The 25,702-nt window shown below is 39.2% G+C and overlaps 1 protein-coding gene across 1 annotated transcript in view; it reads left to right on the forward strand.

Moving 5' to 3' along the window:
- Positions 1 to 25,322: 25,322 nt before the first annotated feature.
- Positions 25,323 to 25,702, forward strand: part of ASZ1 (ankyrin repeat, SAM and basic leucine zipper domain containing 1) — a 42,138-nt gene continuing 41,758 nt past the window's right edge. Inside the window, exon 1 of the mRNA XM_010574103.1 lies at positions 25,323 to 25,462. Within this exon, the coding sequence (XP_010572405.1) occupies positions 25,323 to 25,462 (140 nt within the window). The remainder of the gene's footprint in view (positions 25,463 to 25,702) is intronic.

Consider the following 25,702-nt stretch of genomic DNA (forward strand, 5'->3'; position numbering starts at 1 on the left):
TCTCCGCCCCGGCTCCCCGCCGGCTTTCGGCCAGCCCGTTAACTCCACCTGCCGATTCCGCCTCGCGAGTCGCCCCACGGCGGGTCCCCGACCTCCCCCCAGCACTAAGCCCCTCGCCCCACCAGGGGCCGTGGGGGACAAACCGTCCCTCGCTCCGGGGCAGCGGGGACAGCGCAGCGAAGAGACCCGCCGTCGGGGCACGGAGAGCCCCTCGCCCGCCCCGAGGGCGCAGAGCCTGTCCCCGCACACCGGCCGCCTGCTCGCAAACCCCCCCCCGCCCCGAGACCCGCGGGAACCGAAGCCGGGTTTAGGCTTTGGTGGGCACCCGGGGCCCGAGCCAGAAGCCCCCGGTCCCGCGGGAGCGCGCAAGCGGCGCAGGGGCAGAGGGCGGGCGGTGAGCCGAGGGGAGAATAAATGTGAACGGCAAGCGCGATCGCACCCACTTCGAAACACACTTGCTTCGGTTTTTCAGGTTTTCAGGCAGGCACAGCTACCTGAACCGCGAGGAATGGGGAACTGAAGGTACATCCTGAAGAAGTTGAGCCCAAACACCCAGGTTTAACACTAAAGCTCTTTCTGAAGCGTTGTACACACGCCGTACAAACAAAATCACTGCTTTCAGAGTGCACAGTAGAAAGCACGCTTAAAAGAAGGTAACAAGAAGCAGGCAAAAGAACTTGTGATTTAATTCTGTATAAGACTTAATTTTACTTAACGCTTTACTGTGATATTTACACACTCCAGTTTCTTTTCACTTCTGTAACTTAAAAAAATACGGATGGAAAAAGTCACACTTTCCTAAGCATGCAGCCGTTCCCCCCTTAGCTGGCTCTTTACAGAGGCAAACGTGCTTCTCTATGGACTTATAGGTTGCGCTACAATTTAACCAGCTGTCACTCTTTGAAAACTTTACCGGCATTTTTTATTGCACCGCTTCTCGCTACACCCCACTGTGTTTCCATAAAGAATTTCTCTTTGCCTGGGCAATTCTCCCTCGCAGACTGCGGATAGCTAAGAAGTGCCCTCTTACCCTGTCACCGAACCGGGCTCCTTTGTGTCTCAGACCTCCCTCGGATCCTTCCCGATTCTGCTTTATTAATGACAAAACCGGCAAGAAACACGGGGCAGGCAGGACTCCAGGAAACTGTCCGCACTCTATCATGTCCTCAGACAATGCGGTAGAGGCAGGGCTCGACCCGCCCGGGCTCCAGGACAGCAGCGCGGAGCCCTTCGGCACCCTGCCACCTAGTGGAGCCGGAGCCGGGCCGGCACCCCGCTCCGCACCGCTCCGCACCCCGCACCGCGGCCGCCGGGAGAAGGCGGGACCGGCCTCTCGGGGCGTTCGGTGCCGGGCTCCAGGGAGGCACCTCCCGCCGCGCCCTGACGCGGCGGTGACAGCCGGTCACGGCTCCTCCAGCCCCGCTGCGCTCCGCCGGCGGGATGCTCGAGTAGGAACTCGGATCAGGATTCAGATCCCTCCTCCGCCCGACCCGGGGCAAGGCTGTGATCCCACACCCTCCATCCACCTCTGAAGGAAGTGCTTTGGGGAGGCCCTGGCCTGCGGATCACCTCAGTCTCCAAAATTCTTTCGCTTCGTTAGAAAACGGTGAAATGCTCGTTTAAAGACAGACTGGGAACGGAGTCTTCTGAGCAATACACCCCACCCCACCCGCTATGGGCTCTCTCCCTTTCTAGCCGGCAGCTCTCTGGTGCAGGTGAATAAAGCAGAAACGGAGCACAGGAGTAACTTTTTTGTAATTTACATTAGAAAGTGAGGTATGTTAGTCATCCAAAACCTTTCGTGGATCAGGTCCAAACTGCTTAAAACGTCAATGGCTAATGGAGTATTTTTCATAACAATATCTCCCTGTTGCTTTTACCACCAGTGCTGACTTCCAAGCATGTGTAATAAATTTGGGACTAACAAAGACATCCCATCAGTCATTGCTGATTATGTAATTTTTTACATGAAAAATTCCACCGGCTCTTATATGTCAAGCTCTCTAGATCCCTAATACTGAACACTTCTCTAATTTCTTTGCCTACTTCTTTAAGTGCCAGCTATGGCTATGCTCAGCACCACCAGAACCCGGGAAGTGATCACTTCCCTGCTCTGTGATCCGATAGTTTTGCAAATAACTCACCTACTTTCACACACACACATACCCCCCACTCCATCACAAACACCTAACTAGTTATGGTTTACAGAATTATTTCTTGTCATTTTTCTCTAGACTGTTTCCACAAAGTTTCTACTAGTACACTTCCTTGTCTTCCCCCCCCCCTAATATTTTGTAGTTTCAGAGCAACTATTATTCCTAATCTTCTCAGGGATCTGGAACATACTCAGCTGACATGAATGTGAAATTTGTCATTAGCATTACTGTGAGTAGGAATAAACTGTAATATTTCTGTTCTCTCTAGGGACTGAAATACCTCAAATTTTAGTATTATCTATGAATTTCTTTTACATGGTCTTCTCTTACTTCTGCAGAAATGCAACCTGATACAACAACAGCTACTCTATCCTTTAATTGTATCCACATCCACCATCTATCTGACGTTACTCTCTCTCTGAAGAAAATGTAGCGTGGCTGAGTTACAGAGCCACATGGTATGTGAACAGGAGGACAAGTAAAGGCTGGTCTCCCATGCCATCACTGCAGTAACTCTGGCTACCGCGCTTGTGCAGGGGTACCTCAGCTAGGCGAGAGCCAGCGTGCCGTGGTCAGTCTGAAGTCACACACATGTGAAACAGACTGACTAGCTAGATGCTTTCATGTTCACAGCAACTTAAAGGGATTTATTCGCTGGGGGCTGTAACTCTGGCCTTTCTCTTGCCCTTGGGTACACATTTCCACTCCCCTCCAGGACCATCAGACTGCATGTAAAGCTGCTTAAGGCTTCTGGTCTAGCTGAAAGCCCCACCAGAGTGGTGCATTTTCAGTGGGATCTGAACTTAGGAGGAAGAAAACTCACTTAGCGTTGGTGCCAAGGTAAGTATGGGTACGAACCCTACTGGCAAGGGGCAAAGCAGGGGAAAGGCAAGGGCAGGGGAAAGATTAGCTTTAGCTGCCATGGAGTCACCAATGGCATTTTGCATCCCCTTTCTTAGGTACAGCAATACATTAGGGGGTCTGGAGTTTTTTTGGTTTTTATCCAGCTGCTGATTTGCAAGAAGCGTAGAAGAAATTAATTATATTTGAATCTTTGATTGGCTAATGTCAGTGGACAAAGGGATAGAAATTATTAGTAGAAAAAGAGAAAGCATGATCATATTAAATACCATCTCCTCAGAAAATGAAGCTAAGGAGCTGCCAAAAGTAACACTTTAAGTCACTGCTTTTTTTGTGGTTGCTTAAAATGAAGAATTACGATCTTCTGAAAACTTCATTCTTTAACATAACCCTGACCAAAAAAAAAATTTTTAAAAATTGTCCTTTGCTGAAGGGATAGGGAGAGAGAAAAAAAGGTATCAAGGTAAAGTTTATTTTCTTTGATTGGTGGTTGAAGCAACCAGACCTATCAATCAAATTTCTAACTGAACCCTCGATTTTTTCCTAATCTTTTAATTAACTGGAAACTATTTTAGTTGTAATGTTTCATTCAACCCCAAAGCAGCCTCGTCTATTCTCCAGACTTTTTTTTTTAATAAAAGCAAAGAACTTGATCCACAAATCTGACAATGGTCTTTCCCTCAAGCTTCCCTGTGCCCAGCCGGATTCTAGCACACCTGGGTTCACTTCCTCATTCCAAGTGAGTTAAATAATGGTGGGAGGTCTTGCTTCAAATCCTCTTAGATGAATGCCCTTATGATATGGGTCAGGTATAGCTCCTCAATCTCTTCTGAGATGGCTTAACTTCATCTAACTTCCAACTATCCTTGAGAGCAGGGAAAGCAATCTGGCCACCCTTCCATAGGGTAGGACTTTACCCCACAGTTTTCAATTACAAAAAAAGATTACTCTGCCTCAGAGCAGCTCACACACCAAGGTAGAGACAATCTTCAAAAAGGGTTCAAAATAGTAAAGCAGTAACAATGAAAGAACTTTGTCAACTAGAATTATATGTATAATTTAATATTCAACAAAAGCATTCTACCTGATGGCTTACAAATATCTATTTTTAGCTGTTGAAGTCCCCACAGTACTCTATAGTTGCAGATAAATTAGCAACATCTTGCTTTTCAGATTGCTTGTCAGTTTTGGCTTATACTACTACAATTCCAAAGAGCTTCTCTATTCCCAGCAAATATAATGAAAACTGAATCATAACCAAGATAAAAGCTACAGCAGCATTCGTTTTAAAAAAGTAAACTATTCACAGATATTTACCAGGCAAACAGATTTTGAGTCTGCATTTGTAATACCTTTAGAATACAGATGGACAGAATATTTTATTTTTAGATGCAGAAGATGCCAGCCTGACAGTTGCTGGATCCATTTATATGAGCAAAAACTGTATCCCAATGCATTGTCTTAATACTGCTAAAATTGCTTCAACCAATGCTTTCAGTATTTGCAGATTAACATTCTTAATCTGTGCGCACCGGATACTTTTGGCAAGCAGAGTCATGTATGCTTTCCCACAATGCATCATCAGTATCTGGCTATGTCAATTCAACACATGGTCTCAATAAATCCTGAAAACAGTTTAATATTCCAGGGAAACTAAGCAGATCTTCTACCAGGCACGTATTTCTGTGATACAAGGTATGGAACTGGGAGGTGAAGTACTGTGAAAGTAACAGACCTTTCATTCTGGACAGGCAAAATGGGACGAAGACCATGTTTTGATAAGCTCTTACATGGAAATCATGAAAGGGAAAACAGCAATGAATACATCACAGGCCTAATATAAGAACAGAAGAAGAGCTGTGTGTTGGTGTTTAGTGCAACTCATACTGAATTTGCAGAGGTTGATTCTACAGATACTCCAGACCAACTTCTTCAAAGCACTTCAAATTGCATATGATTTTCAACAAAAAATTATAACTTCACACTAGAAGGAACCATCAGACAAAAGTCAGACATGTTCATATGCTGCCATTTGGTCTATGAAGTTAATAACAACTGCAAGAATACCTTTTTAAACTGGAAGGTATTTTTAAGCCTTTCGAAATTGTTGATGCACACTAAGGGAAGTGAAAAATGTATTACTGCATTCAGAAGCACAGGATTCTGTGACAACCCATTTCTATTTATACTGATGGATGAAACTCAGTACATCAAAACCAGTAAAAACTTTTAGATCTGCTGAGGTGTCATCTTGATCTGCCTTGCTACATGATCTACCAAAGTACTCGCTGAGGTCTTGCTGACTAAGCTTACATCAAATACAGTCCTGAAAGAACTAGAATCTGAGAAGAGGAAGTTTAGACTGTGGCCTTGATTACATAAGAAAGTCATACTACTGATTTTTAAGCATGAATTCTAAAAGACTGTTAAAGTGGTGAAAGCCCTGCTGGTAGTAACACTCATAATACCAAGATTTGCAGAGGGTTTTGTCAGTTTGGACACAGCTTAATCAGAAACGAGAACTGTCCTGGCAGACAGGATGTCTGAATTTAAAAAAAGAAAAAAAAAAAGGAGACACTGTTGACAAATATTGAAGCTAAGGAAAAAAACAACTTTGAATCAAGATGATGCAGCAATATAACAGAACAGTTATCGGATGTAGGGGCACACTTTTGCACTTTACACTTGATTAAACATATTTGGTTCTTTGGAAGCTGCAGTAGAAAGTGAGCTGGGGAAGGTTTTCTGAAGACTTCAGGGTTTGTTTGCTTTCAGTCTAGAATAAACGTGAGAGGAGTTAAGAGCCTGAGAATCCAAGTCTGACAAGCTTGCAAGGTTTATGTTTCCAAAGATAGCTTTAACTTCCTCCTCTTCATACTGTCATGTAATAATGCTAGAACAATGATATTATTGAGGTTAAAAGGGCAAAAATCCAAGACTGATACCTTCTATGGCTCAATAAAAGGCACATGCCGGCAATCTTAAACAGTTGAGCAACAAAGATTACTGAACCACCTAGAGCATAACAAAAAGTGCTTAATTATTTACAACTGTTTAAAAGAGAAAGAGCTTGAGTTCCTGACAGAGCACTGAGATTGGCATCTTCTTTACTGGAATCTTACCGCAAAGATCATTCAGTATAAACTCTGCCATGTGAATCCATGCAGTGCAATGAATCCTTAACCCACTGCTTTTTGAGTGTGCTTAGTTTGGTCTACGCTATTCTTGCCTAAAATAATTCTGTATGGGTCCAAATATTTTCTGATCTTAATGGAAAAATTTTGAAGCAAACACCACCATTACTCAAGTTACAAAAGAACTGTAAGACTTGGTCTTTTTTTCTAGTCTTGAAGTAGCCTGAAATTGCCTCTGAAATTGCCTCTTCAATAAAGAAGTTGCCTCAATCTTCAGATTAAAAAAAAATAAATTAGGGTAACGGCCCCCTAAAGATACCCAAGGACTTTGAGCTCACTGTGGGGCTAAAGGGAGCAGACAGTGCTCCCCATGAAGACAAAGGGCTGGGAGGCATACAATCCCCCTGTTCTCCATGCAGTTTTCTCAGCATTCTCAGCCCATGTCCATCCCATTTCCAGACGACACGCTGAGATTCAGGTTAGTAGGTTAAAGCCCCGTGTTTAGCCAGGCTTCAGAAAACCTATAATGTTTTCAAGTACAAAAGAACAGGCATTGGGCTCACTGACTGACATTTTCACATAGGATTTTCTCCCAGCCAAAATGAGAAGCAATGTCTTTTTTTTTCTTTCTAAATGGCAGCTGACAGCAGAATATTATGAGTTACTGAGTTGAATTAAAAACCTCTCAGACACAATGGAAAATTTATATGAGGTGAAAAGTGCTTCTCATCACGGGATCTTGCAGCTACTTGTGCTAAGCCAAACAGGTGCAGCTGTATTTAAAATAGCTATGATTTTTGAGGCTAAAAGCAAGACCTTTGAATTTGTGTAAACTTATGTAAAGCTGTGATTTACGTGACAGTAAGAGAAACTCACCGTTACATAGCTACAGAAGATAACTGCCATTTTTTTTTCTTTACAAAATACCTTATGACTTTTCTGCAAGAAAAAAAAAAACACCCTACATCACAGGAAGGTAAGAATCATGTTAAACAATCACAGCACAGTGATATCAGTGACAAAGCAGGTATCAGCCTTCAAGAAGTTTTCCACAGAACTGGTTGAAGAAAGTATTGCTCCACTTAAGAAGGAATCCCTGAGATTTCAGAATTCTGATGACACTTTTTAATAAAAATTGCTAAACCGCCAGAACATAAAGCTTGATCATCAAGCCCAGCCTGCCACTGTTGCAAATAAACCTGCAGAGTAATTCAATACTGCACCTCCAAATGCTGCAGGCCAAAAAATACTTCCTAGTGTTCTCAGAAAATTAAGGGTTATTGTAAAATACTGGCTACCACAGTTAACACTGCAAAAATAAGGGAGCAAGGGACATTAAGGGCCTATAAAGCAACTCAGGCACCTGACTTTTCACTTAGTTATTTACTAAAGAAACAAACTTTACACACTGAGGATACAATGGCTTATATGTAAAAGAATAAAAAGCCGATCTTGGATTAAGGAGTTTTGCGAAGACTTAAAAATCTGGTGATGAAATTCATGCTCCACTAAGTTCTGTCCATGAACTTGAACCACAATCTTCCACGCTGTAAGAGACCTACCTGGGTGATCATTCTGAGATGAGTCTTCTGAGTTTGCTCTGCTAAAGCTGTTCCACTTGAAGACAGCCAAGCACCCACAGTCATGAGCTGCTTAGTGGAACCCAAGTTCCATTCCTTTATTTGAAGTCTATCTTTCAAATGAGGAATTATGAGGCTCTTTACAAAAGGTAAGGTACTCTTTGATAGAAGAAGAAGAAGGGAAAAAACAAAAACAAAAACAAAACACACAAACTTGTCATGTGTCTCAGTTTCTTACCACAGCAGAAAGGGAGAATGGATAATCTCAGTTTTCTTTGGTATGAGACTAGAGAAAGCTGGTAACAATGGGTTTTGGTAGAAAATAAGGAAAAAAAAAAAAAAAAAGATAAATTTAACAGCACTGAGCATTGAAATGACAGATTCAAACAGTTCTGAAGAGTTTATGGGAGAAAGCATTTTCAAATTAGACTCTGGAATCTACAACAGCTCTTTTAAAAGTTCATTTTTGTTTTCCTACGCAGGGTTTTCTATAATTAGCTAGCTACAATAAGGACTATTATGGTGCTTAATGTCAGCTTTAAGTGGACATATGTTACCCAAATATGCTCATAATTACCTCCCAAAACAGACAATATTAGCAATATTTTTAAAGTAGAGTTTGAAAAAGCCAGGTATACACAAAAATAATTAAAACTCACACATTGGTTTTATTACTTAAGAAATGGAAAATATTTGTAGACATAACAGTTTTATTTCTAACTGCATTTATGGCAGAAATTAAAAATAGGAATTTAATACTCTACCCTTGAATAGACTTCTCCCTTGCTAGCATACAAAAACTTAATTTACACTTCCCTGTGCCAGTATGAAAGGAACAATATGATCTATTCATGCACTCTAATGGGTTATAAATTAGTATAACCATTGAGGGAAAGAACCAGCTGTGAGTCTAATTGTAGACAGCACAATGAAACAGGAGTGGACAACACAAGGTACAAGTCTAAGTTATAAGACAGAAACTAATAATTAAAATATTTCATTATATTATAGAGAAATTTAATGATTTCTCATCAAATACTTGTTTCAGTCTCATTCATCTCAACAACAGAGTAGAATTCAGAGAACAATTAAAAAAATTATGTATTTGAAATACTATATGGGAAAGACAAAGAATATCAAGCACTTCTGTTTACACTTTTGCATAATACATAAGTAAGAGGAAATGCTTTTGTTATTCAACACATAATTAAGCTGTGAAAGTCAATGATCCACAACTTTGTTAAGCTTATGAGGACTCGGACACAAACAGATATTTACATAGAAAGGGAAATATTTAATGTGTTTACACTGGTTATTTATCAAAACCTGAAATGCCTTTGTCTTAAGACAATCTCTATTTATATGAGTGTAGGAGTCAACATCTGGTATATGCAGTCTATCACAAAACATTCTGTTACTGTAGCTTTACTCTTTTCACTGTGGCATCCTGTACAGGATCCTGGCTAGGGCTGGCAACCACAATAGATAGTCATATGCATTTGGATGCAGAAAACTAAAGAAGTTTTTATTGACACAAATTACAACAATCTTTTTCTGACAAAAATACAGTATGGCTTTAGACTCTCCTTCTAGAGCTAGAAAATAAAGAACAACATCTGAGTACTAGCAAGAAAACTAAAGGATAGGAACACTTATGTATCCATTGGCCATGCAATAATTTCATTTTTGAAATCAGAAATAAGAGGTATTTTCAGTTTATTTACTCTGTTACCTTATAAGTTGTTTTCCCTATTACTGTGGTACTACCTATGGTCAGCTAAATCAGGTTTCTACTGAACACAAACACATAGAAAATTATACCCTCTTTCCTCAAACTACTTCCAGTTTGAAGGTAAGATACAACAAATAAGTGAGACAAGCTTTCAGATTGTGAGAAAACCTGTAACAAGAGGCAGCAACATGCATATCAGAGGCCCTTCTTTCAGCTCACCCTTTTTCCAACCTCAGGCAGCTTTCTGCTTTCTGAGTAAAGCAGGCCAAACATGCTTTTGAAAGAGCAGGTCCACTCAGTTAGGATGCCTGGGATGCACAGGAAGACAGATGTCAGAAAAAGAAGTAGACATCTGTGATTTTTAGAAAGAAGTTAAACAGAGGTGTGGTGTGATTTCTTTACCTTCTTCCTTAAGAGATAAGATAATTAAGAAGAAATAAGATAATTAAGAACACCAGTAAAAAGACCAAAGCTAGAAAAAACAATTGAAGGTTGTGTTACCTGAACTCCATGTAGATGCTGAGGGGAGAGTAGAAGCGCTGAATGCTAGAAGAAAGAGAGTAATAGAAATAATTAACCTTTTTTCTTCAAAGATTAAGCTAGGAAAGGAAAAATAGAATTTTTAAATGGATACCATGCTGAATGAAAGGTACAGCTAAAACTCTGCTGGTATGGCTGACACACCTCATTTCATGTACGTATTGATGGAATTTGATGGTATTGATGGTATTTGATGGTTGGACTCAATCTTAAAGGTCTTTTCCAATCTAAACAATTCTATGATTCTATGAAAAAAACACTATAAACAGTAAAAAAAAAAAACCAAACAAAAACCAAAACTGAAACCAATGTATCTGTCTTGAGAAATGTCATAGGAATTCTGAATACTGAACATTAGAGGAGGAGGCTTTCCTAAGCCATGAGACATTTCTTTCCCATTCAAGCACCTTCATGTCTAACTACAAATGTCTGTATTCTGCTACAAATGCCTGGGGAAAACTCACTCTCAAAACAGAGGCTAGAATGTCAAGTGCCTACACCCAGTCTAACACGTTCTTTATATCCAATGAACTTGAGTTGGTAGCTTGTCATAAGTACTCTGCTTCAGCAGACAGGAACAGCAGATTCCATTAAAAAAGAAGGCAGCCTTTTAAAAGCAAACAGAAAACACCACTTACCACTATCCAGACATAGCAATAACCTTGTTCACACCAGAACAAAAAGTTGATCTCAAAAAACAATGAAGAAGGCATATCCTCCATATAACAGAGCTCATGAGAAGAGAATGCTGAAATTTTCTCTGTAGGTATATCAGTTGTAAATGCATAGAGACCAATTGATTCCCCCTTGGGCTATCGCCCAGGAATATATCCATGAGAAATTAAATTAAAACAGGTGTGGATCAGTGCTGCCCAAACAGGGGAGCAACTACTGAGTGACATTTCCCTGCCTGATTCATGATTTTCAGGCACTGAGTTTCTATTAAAAAAAATATCCTTTGTGTTCTTCTAGGAGGTTGACATTTTTTCCTGAATCATTCAGCCTAGCTGGAGCCAGGATCCACACCCATCAGAGGCTTGCAAAACCCAGAAGGCTTCAGATATCATTTATCTATAAAGGGCCCTTAGATCCTACTTCCTGCAATTTTATATATTTTTTTAGTATTGAAAGAATGAAGGCAGAGAAAGGTAAACAATAGCCTATGTAACCAAACCAAATGGGATATTTCCTAAGTTTTCACTGCAACTCAGTAAAAGATAAAGCACGTGATGCAAAACCCAGCCTAATCAATAGAAAACCTCTTTTTTTTTCCTTTTAACCATGTCTGGATCAATTAGATCTATTACTCCAACATACCACGCCTTGATTAAATTTATTTTCAAACAGCAGTTTCAATACTGTTAACTGAACACTACCTTACCAAATGAAAAACACTGCCTTTCTTTATACTTAATCCACTGTTTACATTATACTTTTGTCATTGCTGTTTTGATCATTAACTGTATCACTAGAAGTGGCTTAATTATTACTCATTGCTTCTAGGAGCCTTAGTATAAAATTCTTCCTTATTCCTCAGGTTTTCTGGAAAAAAATAGTCATCTTTTTTATACCATCACCTGTTGAAAACTTTTAATACTATTTCAAGAGATAGTTGCAGTTTATTAATAGAGTCATAGAGTCTCCCAAAAGTATTGCAACAAGTACGGCAGTGAGATTAACAGTTCAAGAGAGCGATCAGATGTTTAGGTTGCTTGATCATAGCATGAGAACCCATCTGTAATGAAAAGCAGTCTCTTCCCAGATTGGTCCTCTCCAATAACAGTGTAACAAAACATACACTACTGTTTTGCAGAAAACTCCCCAAACCAAGATCTGTATTTATCATCTTATGCTTAAATTTAACACAGTTCCTCACTGCACTTGCTGGTAATTTATCACACATTAAATATTTAGGTGATTAATGTTATGCACTCGTATCTGAAAATATTTATTCTGTCCCTTTGTAAAAAGTTTAAAAACATCAAACAGACCCTTCTAAGCTTTTTACATTTATAGGAAGTCAGGCATTTCGAAGTCTATTTTACTGTTGTAGTCAAAATGGCTTTTTTGCACTTGTAGAGTTTTATTGTTCTAAAATTGGTGTAATAAATTGGGAATTGCCTCTTTTATTAAGGAACAAATTAAGGTGTAACTGTTTGATGGTGTTGAGCTACATGCTTCCTCCACATTTACAAAACAATCATCGCTGTAGCAAACCTTGAATGTCTAACAATTACATGCCCAAAGTTACACAGAATAAGTTGCATTTGAGCTTCCATCACTGGTTGCCATTGAAATTGGCAGACACAGGTTCAAATTTACAAGATCATGAATACCTATTTTTACCTATTCTTTCCAGATAAGATGTTTTTGTGACTAGATAGGAAAATACATATCAAAAACCTCAGCTATAAGAAAGGAAATGGACAACAAAGGTACAAAAAGGAACATCTGCTTTTTTGTTCACTGCTACAAACAGGAACAGTGTTTTATAGGAAGATAAACTTCAGTGTCATGCTCAATGTTTCAGAACCAATAAACCTGTAATACAAGCAAAATGATCTTGATAAAGAGGAGAAAGTGTGTGAAATTATACATAACAAATACACAACACAAAAGTACACCATAAGTGATGTGAAATAATACAATGTGAAATAAGGCAAGACTGAAACACTAAGTAGGAAAGAAAAAAAAATAATCAAGGGCACAAGTAGGAACCATGAATACCCCACTAGTTCTGTGGAAAATAATCCGGGAATTCAGAGTCAATAATTCAACACGTGGGAGTAAAAATACAAATGGAGTTGCGAAATATATTAACAGAAGTGGGGTATATAGACCATCCAAGGTAATTATGCTGTTACATTTGGCACTGGGGTTATAGTTCAGTCACTGAATCCGTTTATTGGGCAGTACAGTGTAAGAAAAAGATTGTGGCCTAGGAAAAGACCTAAAGATTGATGAGCTTATCTTTTTAATCTGTAAGACCTAAATCTTCAAATACATCTAAAAATGACACTTAATCCCCCTGTCTACCAACAACAAGAACTACAATAACTTTCAATAAAAAAGTCCAGAAAAGTCTTCCCTTTCTAAGGGTAGGGAAGTACTACAGGTCTCCCTCTCAAGACAAGTTACACAAAACATCTGTCAGGAAAGTTATAGGTATACTGCATTTTGTTTCAGTGCAAGGGTTGGGCTAGATGACTTCTTGAGGTCTTTTATGACAAGTTAACACCGCATTTTGAGAATTCTTCGCCCTGGTCAGTTATGACATTGTGTCAAGTGGATGAACCCGTGCCCATCCTCAGATAAAGTCTTGTTATGAGCTTTAAGAAATGCAGACAAAAAGATGTGGTCCCACTCTTGCCCCTGGCATAAATCCAAAAATTGCAAGCATGCACCCATCCGAGTACAAACAGATTTAGCCCACCACATCTCAATGTACTGCCTTCACATATCCTGTTTACCGAATTAGTGACATAGTAACAGGGCTTTTCTCAAAAATGCCAGAATATGATTCCAAATGGAGATGGGATTTTCAGATACCTATCACTTGAGCAGTCTCTATATTGCTTATATGTGCTGCACAGAGCTACAGGCATGTGGACATGGTCATAGCTCAAGGTTCACTCCCTGGCCTAGATGCAAAAGGTAAAAGAAAATTGGTAGATGGGTAACTACTCATCATCTCTTCAGAAATTCTTTAGCTTCTCTTTAAGTTCCCAGGCTGTGAACTTTTTCCTCAATAGCTCTAAGTTTCAGAGACATCTAGACAAAAAGAATATGTTTTCTATACATAAAGAAGTCCACTCACACTTGAGCAAGATAAGGCAGAAGACTCATTAGACTTTCTGTTGGCAGTATTTAAATAAACTATGTCAGCAAAAACAACGAATGAGAACATTTTCCTTGATCCAACAGGATTGTTTATTGCTTTTTCTCAAATAAAAATGAAGAGTCTGAAATAGGACAGTATGGATACTAGAAGCAAGGACTCCCACTAGAAACCATCTAGGAACTATCATTTCACAGGGATCCTGCCCTTCGAACACACCATGTGCTCTCAACAGGAAATTCTTTGTTCTTACCCTGACACTGTATTCACTACACCACCTTTTGCCTCACAGATCTGGAGAACAGTTAGAAGCAAAATATCTTGGTACCAATCCAGGAAAGATGAAAGTGACTCTGATGGGTCTAAACAAACATGCAAAAGGCAGAGTTGTAATGGCATATTCTGTAAATATACACATATACAATACCTACTCTTATGCATTATGGTCCCTGTGTTATCTGGGGCTCTGCCATTCTAAAACTCAGTCAATAGCCATGACATGACATAACATGAAATGAAATGCCTCTTTGCTGTTGACTGTGATGCAGTCTTTTCCACACAGTGACCTGCAGTTTTGTAACCTCAAAGCTGTAACATTAGAATGGGTTACAAAATGATCAGAGGATGTCAAGGGCAAGTAAAACAAAAGAGTATTTTGTTAATGCATACAAATAAAAAGGCCTGAATAACAAGTAGATGTTAAACAGAAGTCATATTTATATACCATAAGTAGAAACAATGCAAGCAGGAAAAAAATAGATAAATTAATTCTAAATTATTTGAAAGCATAAAACATCCTTAACACCGATTCCAGATGTAACAGAGAAATCTAATTCCTTTTTTCTAGGCTAACTCTCTTCAAGCCTAAATTATGCTTAAAAAGTCACGTTAATTCCTTACAAAATTAGTTTCTTTCAGCAAACACTGCTGTCTGCTCATTTATTTGTAAATACTCATGCTATGCTGTTTAGGTAATGTAAATGAGGCTTAGATGAGGTTTGAATGTCATATTTAAAACTTTCTTGAAAATGTGTTTTTCCAGCATGTATTCTTGGTATAGGACATCAAGCATACACACAGAAAATTACAAACCCTAACTTAAACTGATTGGGATCAAAAAGAGTTTACAAGCAAATTTAGTAGTCCTGAATGGAGTCGAAGCTTATAGAAGAACAGAGCTTTCCTGTACTTGCCACCTAAACCTATACATAGTGTGTAATTTCAAGAGTTAGTTTTAGCACTAGCCAATTTTTGCTACAAAGAAATGACTAGCCCAAGAACATATGAAGTCCAGTGATGTTATTTTCTTTCCTGCTGTGTCTTCCCCTACCTCTGATGTACAGTACAGTCATGGTTTTAGGCCACTGTACAGCAGAACACATGTTTAAGAACATGTAAGGGCTACCATCCTCCACTGTTTTTTTAAAAAAACATCTGGCAGGGTGAAAAAAGCAGCAGAAATCTCGTCAGCTGCTCTAGATGAATGAGTGTAATATACTGTAATGTTATCTTATGACTAAAGATGAGAAAATGGCACAATCATATTACAAATACGGAAACTAAAGTTTGTTATCTCTTGGAATTCGAGTTCTCACTACAACTGTGCCAACTACTGCCATCTTCATGGCTGACAACCAAATTTCCACTGACTTCAGATAGTGGCATTTTTTGTACTAGGGGCTAAAGAAATAGTCTATTTCTTTAGACTGCTGTACTACAACACAAAACTACATCACACAACCTATACGCCTCATGCACTAAAATTAATAATAAACATGATTTTCCTGCAAGCAGGCCTAGGACCAAATTATTTTATTAAGAATTAAGCAACAAAACCTCAAATTAGATCACCTTTACCAAAGCCAATTTGTAAAGCAGTACAGGTGAGTTTTGTCTTAACACTGTAACAGGAATGGGTTCAATAGGAACAAGACCCATTAAATTAAATATTGCAGTATTGGTAAATGTTGTAGAAAATAACAACAAAATTATTAAAACATTAAAAAAAATGTTACCAGAAGTGAATGTATAGGCATTTATTAGCCTGGTATGATACACTTCAGGAAAAATCTATGTGACTTACTAACAGATTCTTATCTACTACTTGTTACAAAACTCAGTGCATTTAATTTAGGATCTCAGAAATATATAATTGCTTTAAGATCTCAAGGTGCTTTGAAAAAGTTAACAGATTAGGTAAAGTACACAGAAGCAGCGTGCTGAACACCACTGAAAAAAGTCATCTCTTGAGTACATACTATTCGGTACTCTTTCTGATGTGCAAGCATCCATGGCTCCTATGGACATCAACAGAAACCTAAATACCTCCCTACATCAAACTCAAGACTCTAAATATTATTTCTAGGTGGGTACAGAAATCCTAATGTAAAACATCAGTAGCCACTCACCAGTGTTTACATACGGCACAGTAACCACCTTACACAGCAGTAACTGGTACTCAATGCTTTTGAGTCATCCCAGACTAGAACGCTGATGCTTCTGGCATTGAGTACTGACTGGGCAGCCAGCAAGTGCTACGTTGGAGGTATAGGCTAGGCCCAAGATTGGTGATGCCTTTAGTGAAGCAGGTTTAAGCTGAGGAAATAATAACTCTTTGCAAACAGCTGACAGCATTTTCTCTTCCTGTAATTCGCTTCACTTGTGTCCTTTGACCGCAACAGTACTAAGCATATAACATGACATCAGCATGAACTATACATATTTTCTAGAAAAAAAAACTATTGTGGAGCGATGGAAACAATTTTTCATTACATTTAACCACCATGCAACCAGCTTTCTATAAATATTTACAGCACTACAAGCATTTGAAATAGAAAATAATTGTCTACTGTGGCAGTCTCAGTTCCTATTTTCTTCTACTCCAGATTGCCATACTATTCCTATCATCACAATCTAGTGAACATTTTTTAAAATACATTTTCAACATTGTACTTTTTTTAGTCCCGGTTCTTTTAAAGATTCAGTATGTAAAGGCCTTCTCAGTTCAGTATAAACATAAAAATTCCATCCTTAATGTACTGATCTGACCTTATTTTAGCCAAAGCAACGCCTAGAGATGCATGTTGTGGTTTTAATGTTATCTTGTAGGGGAAAAAGTCTGTAAACATGACTCCTTGTTTGTTTCCAAAAGCCCCATCAAAACTGTTTTGCAGCAGTCTCACTACAAGAAATGAAGAGATTGAAAAAAAAGGGAACAAAAATAAACAAGGAAAGGAAACATGTTAGAAGTTGTTTACATGAATTTATCTTTCTTCAAATTTGTTAGTTACTGATGTAACAGAGGGCTCAAGGCAAAACAGATGACTTGTTACAAAATGGAGAAAATCTCAAAAGCTCCTCCGAATAGCCAGTACTACTGAGCTGCACAGGAGTCTGCCTTGTCCACTGTCCTCCCCTTCCCCTCCTGACATAGGGAACCTCCTCTGCCCTCAGCTTGGTAGAAATCAAACGTTACCTCTACTCAGTACAAAGACCAACTGTCTTTCTTTCCCTACCTTGTCTTCCTCCTTTGGATAAGTCTATGTGGAAACTTCACGGGTATCACATAATTAACACAGCTTCCTTTCTTGCTGTGATGCTTTTAGCTCCTGGTAAAATTAAGCAAGATCAACTGGAGAGGCAACAGACTTATGCAAAGTAGGGAGTGAAATAGCATGCCTTGCTCTTCAGAGCCGGGATGGAAAGGATTGTTAAAAGTAGGAATAAACAGGGAAGCAGACTGGGTAAAACCAAGGTGAAAGAGCAGTGTATTTGTATCTCTTCTGAAGTCTTTAGACTTAACTTTACTATTTGGATACACAGTGTTTAACTTTGAAAAATTCCAGACCTAGTAAGAACTAGAATATAAACACTTCTGAAACCTATTATGTTAAATATGTGAACACTGCAAAGACAAAAGTCAAAAAACAATCACACCGAAATCCTTATTTTGTATTTTTTCCCCACAGCATTATGATACAGCCCTTAATTATATCACCTGTATCTAAACCTGCCCATCCCACTACAGATAACAGAAACCAGATATGTAGGGAGAGTCAAACAAACAAAAACCAAAACCAAACAAACAAAAAGAGAGCCTTGCTGTGACCATTCATTCCTCAAGGACTTTCCTGAGCTCAGAATCACAAATTAGATATCCTGACATCCAGCTGAAATTTCAACTTCCAAGGAAAACAAGATTTAAAGCACACTGTCCTGTGTCTGTTCTAGATGATAACAATAGTGAGAATCCCATAAGTATCACTGCTGCATGTTAATTCTATTAAGTCAAGAGTTAGGCAAACTACAACAACAAACTGCCTGCGCTCTGCTACTGCTGGACGGAAATTCCACCAGCTTGCCAGTATTCTCTAATACTGTTGCAGCCAATTATTTTAAAAAAGGTCAGAATACTGAATTTCAGCATCAACACACACTTTGTGTGTTTGGTAGGTCTGCATTTACACAGGATCAACTAAAGTTTCTGATGCCAAAAACTCCAGACATAAACAAGCAACTGCCATAAGCAGCATAAATACAAATGGCTAGGAATTACCAACTCACAGCAAAAAGGAAGAATTTTAGATGCTGTGATACGAATGAGGCATTCACTAAGTAGCTCTAATTGGAACAAGAGGAAGGGGATTTTTGTTCTCCCCTCCAAAAAATCAAATTCATTGAGTTGTATGGAAAATATAAAACTTTTCTGAAGGAAAAGGCAGTTGAATAATACAAACATATTAAAGCACTTACAAGTTTGGGGTTTTTTTTTGTTCTATGGGAGAGGACAATAAATTAGTTAGCCTGGGAATAAAATTCACAAAATTTAGGACAATGGTGGATTACAAGGGTGGAAAAGACTACTATAGCCTGCTATCCCAGCTGAGCAAAGGGTTGTTTTTCTGTTAAAAATAATGACTGTAAAGTTATCACAGAGGAACATCCCACTGGCAGGACCAACTGGTACACAGCAACATCAGAGAAATAGGTCCCCATCACAGAAAGTTACCATTCCCCTCTTTTACAAGTTATAACACATCATGTGTCCGCTTCCAGTAGATACATCCATATTGTAGTCCCACAATCCTCACACCATTCCCATGACATTAATTAATACATATCAATGTCTCTTTTGACATAATGCCAAGTGGTAACCAAAATAAGGCTACTTAACATATGCTTTTAAGTAGAGATATTAACAAATGATGAAACAGCCAGCACGGAGACAATGCTCTTGACTGCTAGGCTATCTATCTGAAAGTGGCTCAGCTCACAGAGGGACATTTGTCTATTACAAAAACCCATCTACTTGAAATGACCAGTCTGACCTCACTGCCAAAGGGGACTGTGGAGATTTTGCAGAAAGTTAGCCAAGGGGTTAATCAGAGGTTTGTTATGACTGGCTGATGTGGCTAAGGAAATCTATGCTCATGGATCACTAGTGCAAGCCACATGGCCCCATTTTTCCCCCACATACATATGGATTTCAGATACATTCCATGATAGTTTAGACGATCTGGTTAAAGGAATGGGTATTTCAAGGAGGAACATGGTAAAGAACTATATGGGACAGAAGCAAATCTGTTCATTGCAGAGCCTTATAGTCAGGCAATTCGGATTCCACAAGTTTAGTGCAAGACAAGTTTCATAGGAAAGCATTAGGAGAAAGAAATCTAGAGCAAACAGCTGTTTTGGCAGCTTATACATCTGCCTTAACAGAGAAGAAACCATATCTTCGATAACCTGAATAGTTCCAGTATATAGGATGATTAAGACGCAGGGCATTTTTACAGTATCAAAGTGGATAGGAACTGCTGAGGATTTTACTGCACAAATTAGACAGAAGGTATGGTTTTTAATACACTAGTGCTTGTTGATAATTCTGAGATTTCACGCACTGAAACTAATGGGACTAATAAAAGCTTTTTGTAACAAGAGAACCGTTATATCTATGGCAACAGCAACTTGAATGAAGGAGTTCTATCAGTGGTTAGAGACTTGGGGAGGAAAAGATGCAGATACACGTACATGATCTTATGTAACAACATGATTCAAAATAGGCACACAGGAGGCTGGACTATGGCCATTTAAATGTTAGGCATTTACTAGAGGGAAGGAACCTTCCTCTGCAATCTCAGTGGTCATTGCTTTAGACAGCCTAACAGTCAGGGTATCCCCAGTGCATAACTGCTCCCACCTGACCAATACAGAAGTCTTATGGCTTCCTGGTTTTCGGCCAGCTGTGAGAGTACCCAGAAATGATCATAAAAGTCTATTCCACAGGTAGACACTTCTGGACATAAGTTTGGACAGTCACATAAGAATGCAAGCATAAGACAGCTAGAAAACAGTGCAACATCTTTGAACGGTTTTCCCACAGAACATGTTCTCATGTTCCAAATGTTGGCATCTGTAATGATTTTAGTTCACACCACTGGGGATGTGGACAGTATCACAATTAGCCTCGAAGAGAAAAGCTTAAAGCAGATGTAAAAGAGATGTTGACTTTGCTGGAAGAGATGAATGAGATAAAAGGAATCGGTAGTCCAGTTAGCACATCCTAGAATTCAGTGAGGGGCTGAACAGTTCCTCTCAGAAGAGAAGCTGTGAAGTTTTAGGAGCTCTGAATTACTAGTATCACTTTGGAGAGCCAGCATCACAGACCATAATGTAAAACACCATCCTGACTTCATAAACTCAAGCAAAAAAGACGACGGTATATGCGTGGGAACTGTCATAATGCCCAGAGACTACTGATGAGCAGCCCCAGCAGCCATAAAAATAAGAGATAATCAGAGACTTAATACCTTGTGCTAAACCTATGATAGCAAGGCGGTTCAGTATGCAAAAATGACAATTAGATTTCATGTTTTGCTAAGAAAAGAAGAAAAAAACAACCCACCAAACATGATAAAGCAAAAAGAGCTTTTGATTCAGTCCCTTTTCCAAGAAGCCATATTCCTTTTGAATTGGTCAGAGTGAAATAAGAATGTGGAGGCTAACAAAAACATTATGTATGTGAATATACTGAAATATCTGGATAACCTTCAATCTTGATAAAAGTGATAAGATAAAGTGACATATCAGAATAAAAGCTAAATGGGGTAGAAAGTTCAAAGCACCACTTGATCTTATAAATAACCATTATTATACTCAAACATTTGTGTTTCTAAGAGACAGATATTACTATGAGAAGTGGCTGCCTCAGGATGAGCAGAGTGAACAGGCTGAAAAACAAAGGTACTCACCATTCAGCAATGTGATAATGAAGTGGGTGTACTGCCAGTCAAGATTAAGGGGACAAAATAGTGTAGAACAGAGTAGACATAGCACAGCAATGAGGAATTTTTAACAGAGAGGATGCATCTAGTAACAGCAGGAATCATTCTGACATGGACTTGCTATACAGACCAAAGCTTCTAGGTTATACAGAAAGAAGCAAAAAGTGTGCCTGATGCTAAAAAAAGAAACTATCTTCAACATCCTAATTCCTTTTCTAGGTGTTTTATACATTACTACGATAATAAGAGATATTTTCATGACACTGGCACCTAGGAGGTCCTGAAAAGGATTCAGGTCTACACCACGCCCACTAATTAGCTGATGTGGTCTCATTTTGACAATGGTTTAAGGCTTCTACCAGAAGACACATTTTATGAACAGCAGAACAGTTGGTATGCAATTTATACTCAAGCTTTTGGCAGCAGATTTAAAGTGTCACATCATGTACTATCCAGAGAGATTTGGCAAAGTGGACAGGATGAACACAGCTGTAAAAAAATGAATTATCAGAAGCAAAACAGCTGAAATTAAGAGTTTTCCATCTATTTTAAGTTCATTAGAACAATGACTGAAATAACTATGAATAACTCAATTTGCTGTAGTGCAGCACCTCATAAAAAAATTTCAGGATGGCAAAACTAAAACTGGTTTAACACAAAGGGTGATTTCACAGATAGAACACAGATCACTTCAGTGCTTTTTACCAAATAAATGCCTTACAGTCTGGAGTGAAAGATTGTAATATTAGCCCTTCTTTATACTTGAAATACCTTAAAAATAAGAGATGCTACAGGTATGTACAAGTCAGCTGAAAATTCATCCAGGACAACATAAACTACTATGAAGTACTTTGTTTCCCATTTGTTTCATGAATATTACCTGTGAAACTGCAATCACCTGTGCTACTTTACAGGACTTTTTGCAAATTATGCAAATTCTGGTATGATGTCCTGCCCTTAACCATGGAACTGGTACAACTGCTACTTCACCATCTCCCAGCTGAAAATTTACTGCTTATTTGTCAATTCAGTAGATCCAGAGCTACTAAACCTCTCTGGGAATGAGAATCTCTTACATTTACGAAGTCCCTCCTTTCCGGAGTGCCACTGCTTGCACAAGAGCTTTTTTCCTCCTCTGCACGAATAAATTAGGACAACATGAGAGGAATGGGTTCAAGACTTTTCATCAGTTGTCCCACAGTTAAGTTTTGCCAAAGTAATATCTAGCTAACATTACAATAAAGAATCACTGAGTTTTTACTCTATGTAATGTTACCACAGATGAAAATTACGTAAGAATAATACTGAAAAGGCATAGACCGTTACTCAAACTAGTAGCCGTGATAGAGAACTATGTAGAATTCCACTAAAAAAAGCGATTGCTGTTAATACTCTAAAGTATTAGCTGCTGTGTTGTTACTAGAACATTATTGCAGTAGTTAAGGTTTACAGAGGTATTCTCTTTAAACATCTATCAATTCTGATTCTCCTCCCAAGAACATTACTTTCTCAGCATTAAAGCCCTTAAGTATTTGCTGATTCAGCCTTTTGGTCTGAAACAGGGAAAACCGAACCAGTTAAAATATTTTGGAATATTCTGGCAACCATGTTTGAATAAAAATTTTTAGCTATGTATATATCAGTCCCACATGAGACAAAACATGAGGTATAGCTAGAAATACAGAAGAAATTCAGACAGCTAATGAAATCTATTTAATACCAGAAGTTATTGAGAGAAGATTAAAAGTCAGCTGATGAATAAAACAAGCTGAAGTCAAAATGGAAGTATGGCCAGCAAGAAGGGTGGCTGAAGACAGACAGGAAGTGTATTAAGGAAGTTCTATTACTCAGAGCAAAAATAGGTTCTTACGAGAATACTGTTATTTACTGCATCCAGTGACTGCTATCCTTACTATTCACTGTATTTTTAACAGGTATGTTTAGCACAGGCTGACATGCAAGTACATGGAGCTAGGCTACACACAGATTAGGTATTTATTTTAGAGTTGGCTTTTAGTGCTTGTTCTGATGCCCCTTGTGATACAGGAAATTATTCTGAGATGTTTTCCCAGCTTGAGTCATTCTATTATTGCCCTCTGCATGCAAAATGAGTACTGCATAACAATGAGGAAAAGATGTTGGGAACTGCTCCTACCAGAGGAAGTAAAAACATACTGATATTTGGCAAATATGGATGACAGCCAGGACTCGCCATACCGTCAACCAAAATAAAGAGTCTGCTTAGCTGAAAAATAAAGACAGGCTTCAAGGTCACAAATTAACTGGAGCAAGAAGAATGTGAAAAACGAGGGAGCGTCCACATCAACAATAACGTCTGGTTTACAGTTCCAACCAAACACACAAAGAGAGATCACCTGCTATCAACTTCTGCACAATCAACACATTCACATTTGAAACAGCCATCAGGTACACTGGCTGCAAGGCTCTTCTGCACTGTGAGTTTTTGAAAGGGTTTTTTCTGTAGTACTAGGGACTATCAGGCCTGTTACTGAAGGCGACCTTTTTAAAGAGAGGTGGCCTCTGAGCAAAGCAGCAACATGCAGGTTGCATTTGAAGTGTCTGTTGCGACATTTTAAATTGTACACGAGCTGGTGCAGACAAAAGGGAAGGAAAAAAACCCCAACCAATCTCAAACTTTGAAACCTGAACCAGGACAAATAAATTGCAGTTGTCAAATACTAAATAATTGCTAGTGTATTAAAAGTAAGGAATCTATAGATAGTACCATCACCAGTTAGAAACAACTCTCTTGAGCTACATCAGGTCAATTGTAAAAAGGCACACTCAGTTGTCTTTAGAGTTCAGCAGCTACGGATATAAATTCTACTAGCAAGCCCATGTTCTGTAACAGAGCTGAGCCAAACAAAGAATTATTATGGAAGCTTGATCCTGGATATGGACACCATAATCTTCAGGACTAGTGGACTCATAGATACAAGCAGCTAGATGACAATGCCACAAATTCTGCTTTTCCTCAGCAGGCAGAAAGTGACATGAGAAATCTTCAGGCCAGTGATCAGAAAACTGAAAACTCTGAGAATAAAAGTTACAATTTTATCAGAACTGACATGGCTACAAAAATGTTTAATTATTACATCCAGTAAATGTTATATCTTCATTACCAAACTAATTTAAACAGACCTTTAGTATATGCAGTTAAATCCAAAATAAGCACATAAAGCTAAGCCTTTATATAGAGGTACATATTACAGTTGCCTCAATTTTACCATCTTTTGTTCTAGGGATGCTGTGTGAAAGGGAAGGTTTTTGCATTTCTATCAAGTTTCCAGAACTGGAAGTTTCTTTCATGGGAGTTCATTTAAAATGTTCAGCTAGCTCTGTACCAGAGTTCCTCATTGTTAATAACCTGACTTTCATAATACTTTTATGCAAACAGGTTGTCATATTTTACAGACAAGCAACTACAATCCAGAAAAAACGGCTGTTAAAAGTGTCAGGAAAGCACAATTGAAATATGCAGACCATGTTTGGTTTGGGTTTTTTTTTTTAATAGGTACAATTTTTATAGCACTTAATATGTTCTAAGCACACCTCTAACCAACCTGCAAATTCCAACATGGTGAAAGTTGCCTTACATGTGGCACGGCACCAAAAAAAAAGAAAGAAAAAAAAGAAAAAAAGGAATAAATGCTTCACAGTCACCTTCTGATTAGATGAGTGAAATTTTTGTTAAAATGAACTTCCCAAAAATTACACTTTTACACTGTCATGGGCACAAGGGCTACACTCACCATTCTGTACTAGTGCCTGGCTTTTCTCCATGACCAGACTTTTTCCCTTCTGTTCTCTTTCATTCAGTGGAAGAGCAAATTCATTTCAGACTGAGACAAGGTCTGCGCTGAGCTCAAAGAGCAGTTTTGCCTGTGGATGAAATACGGAATGTTGTTCCCAAGGAGTTTCAAGTGAACTTTGTGATGGATGAGACGGCATTACCTGTCATTAGAAAGAAATCTAACGACAATTCCAAAATTGAAAGTAATGCCCGTATGTACCCAGGTGGGAGGGAGCAGGGTGAAAATTTAACTCACTAGGCTGCTGTTCAACCTTCCCCATGTAACTGTCACCACCATAGGCTCTGGCTGTGTGACAACGCGCGTACGTACACACGAGCAACGTAACTGACTGCTATTAGGTCAGGCAGCATTTTAAGAGCGTATTAATGATGACAGAAATTAAAGAGAGAAAACATTATCGTTCACCTTGGATTTACGCGCATACACCAGTCGTAGAGCTAGAGAGACAACTCGACACGCAGCCCTGCCGCGTTGCCCAACGCCCCACAGCACAGCCGAGCCACTCGTAAAGCCACGCTGCGCTCCCACGTGCCTATGACCGTAAGTTTGATTGGTTTCTTTTCCCTGACGCTGCAACGCCATCACCAGCACACACCAAACTACCCCTTTCCCCTCAGGAACGACGGCTGCCTCGCCCAGAAGCGGCCGCCGGCCGCGCTGTGAGGAGCCCGCCCGCCCGCCCGGAGGGGTCGCCGGCGGCGGGTCGCGACGCAGCCGGCACGCGACGGGCCCTCCCGAAGCCCCG

This window comes from Haliaeetus leucocephalus, unplaced genomic scaffold (genome assembly GCF_000737465.1).
Source record: "Haliaeetus leucocephalus isolate CR32 unplaced genomic scaffold, Haliaeetus_leucocephalus-4.0 Scaffold406, whole genome shotgun sequence".
NCBI lineage: Eukaryota > Metazoa > Chordata > Aves > Accipitriformes > Accipitridae > Haliaeetus > Haliaeetus leucocephalus.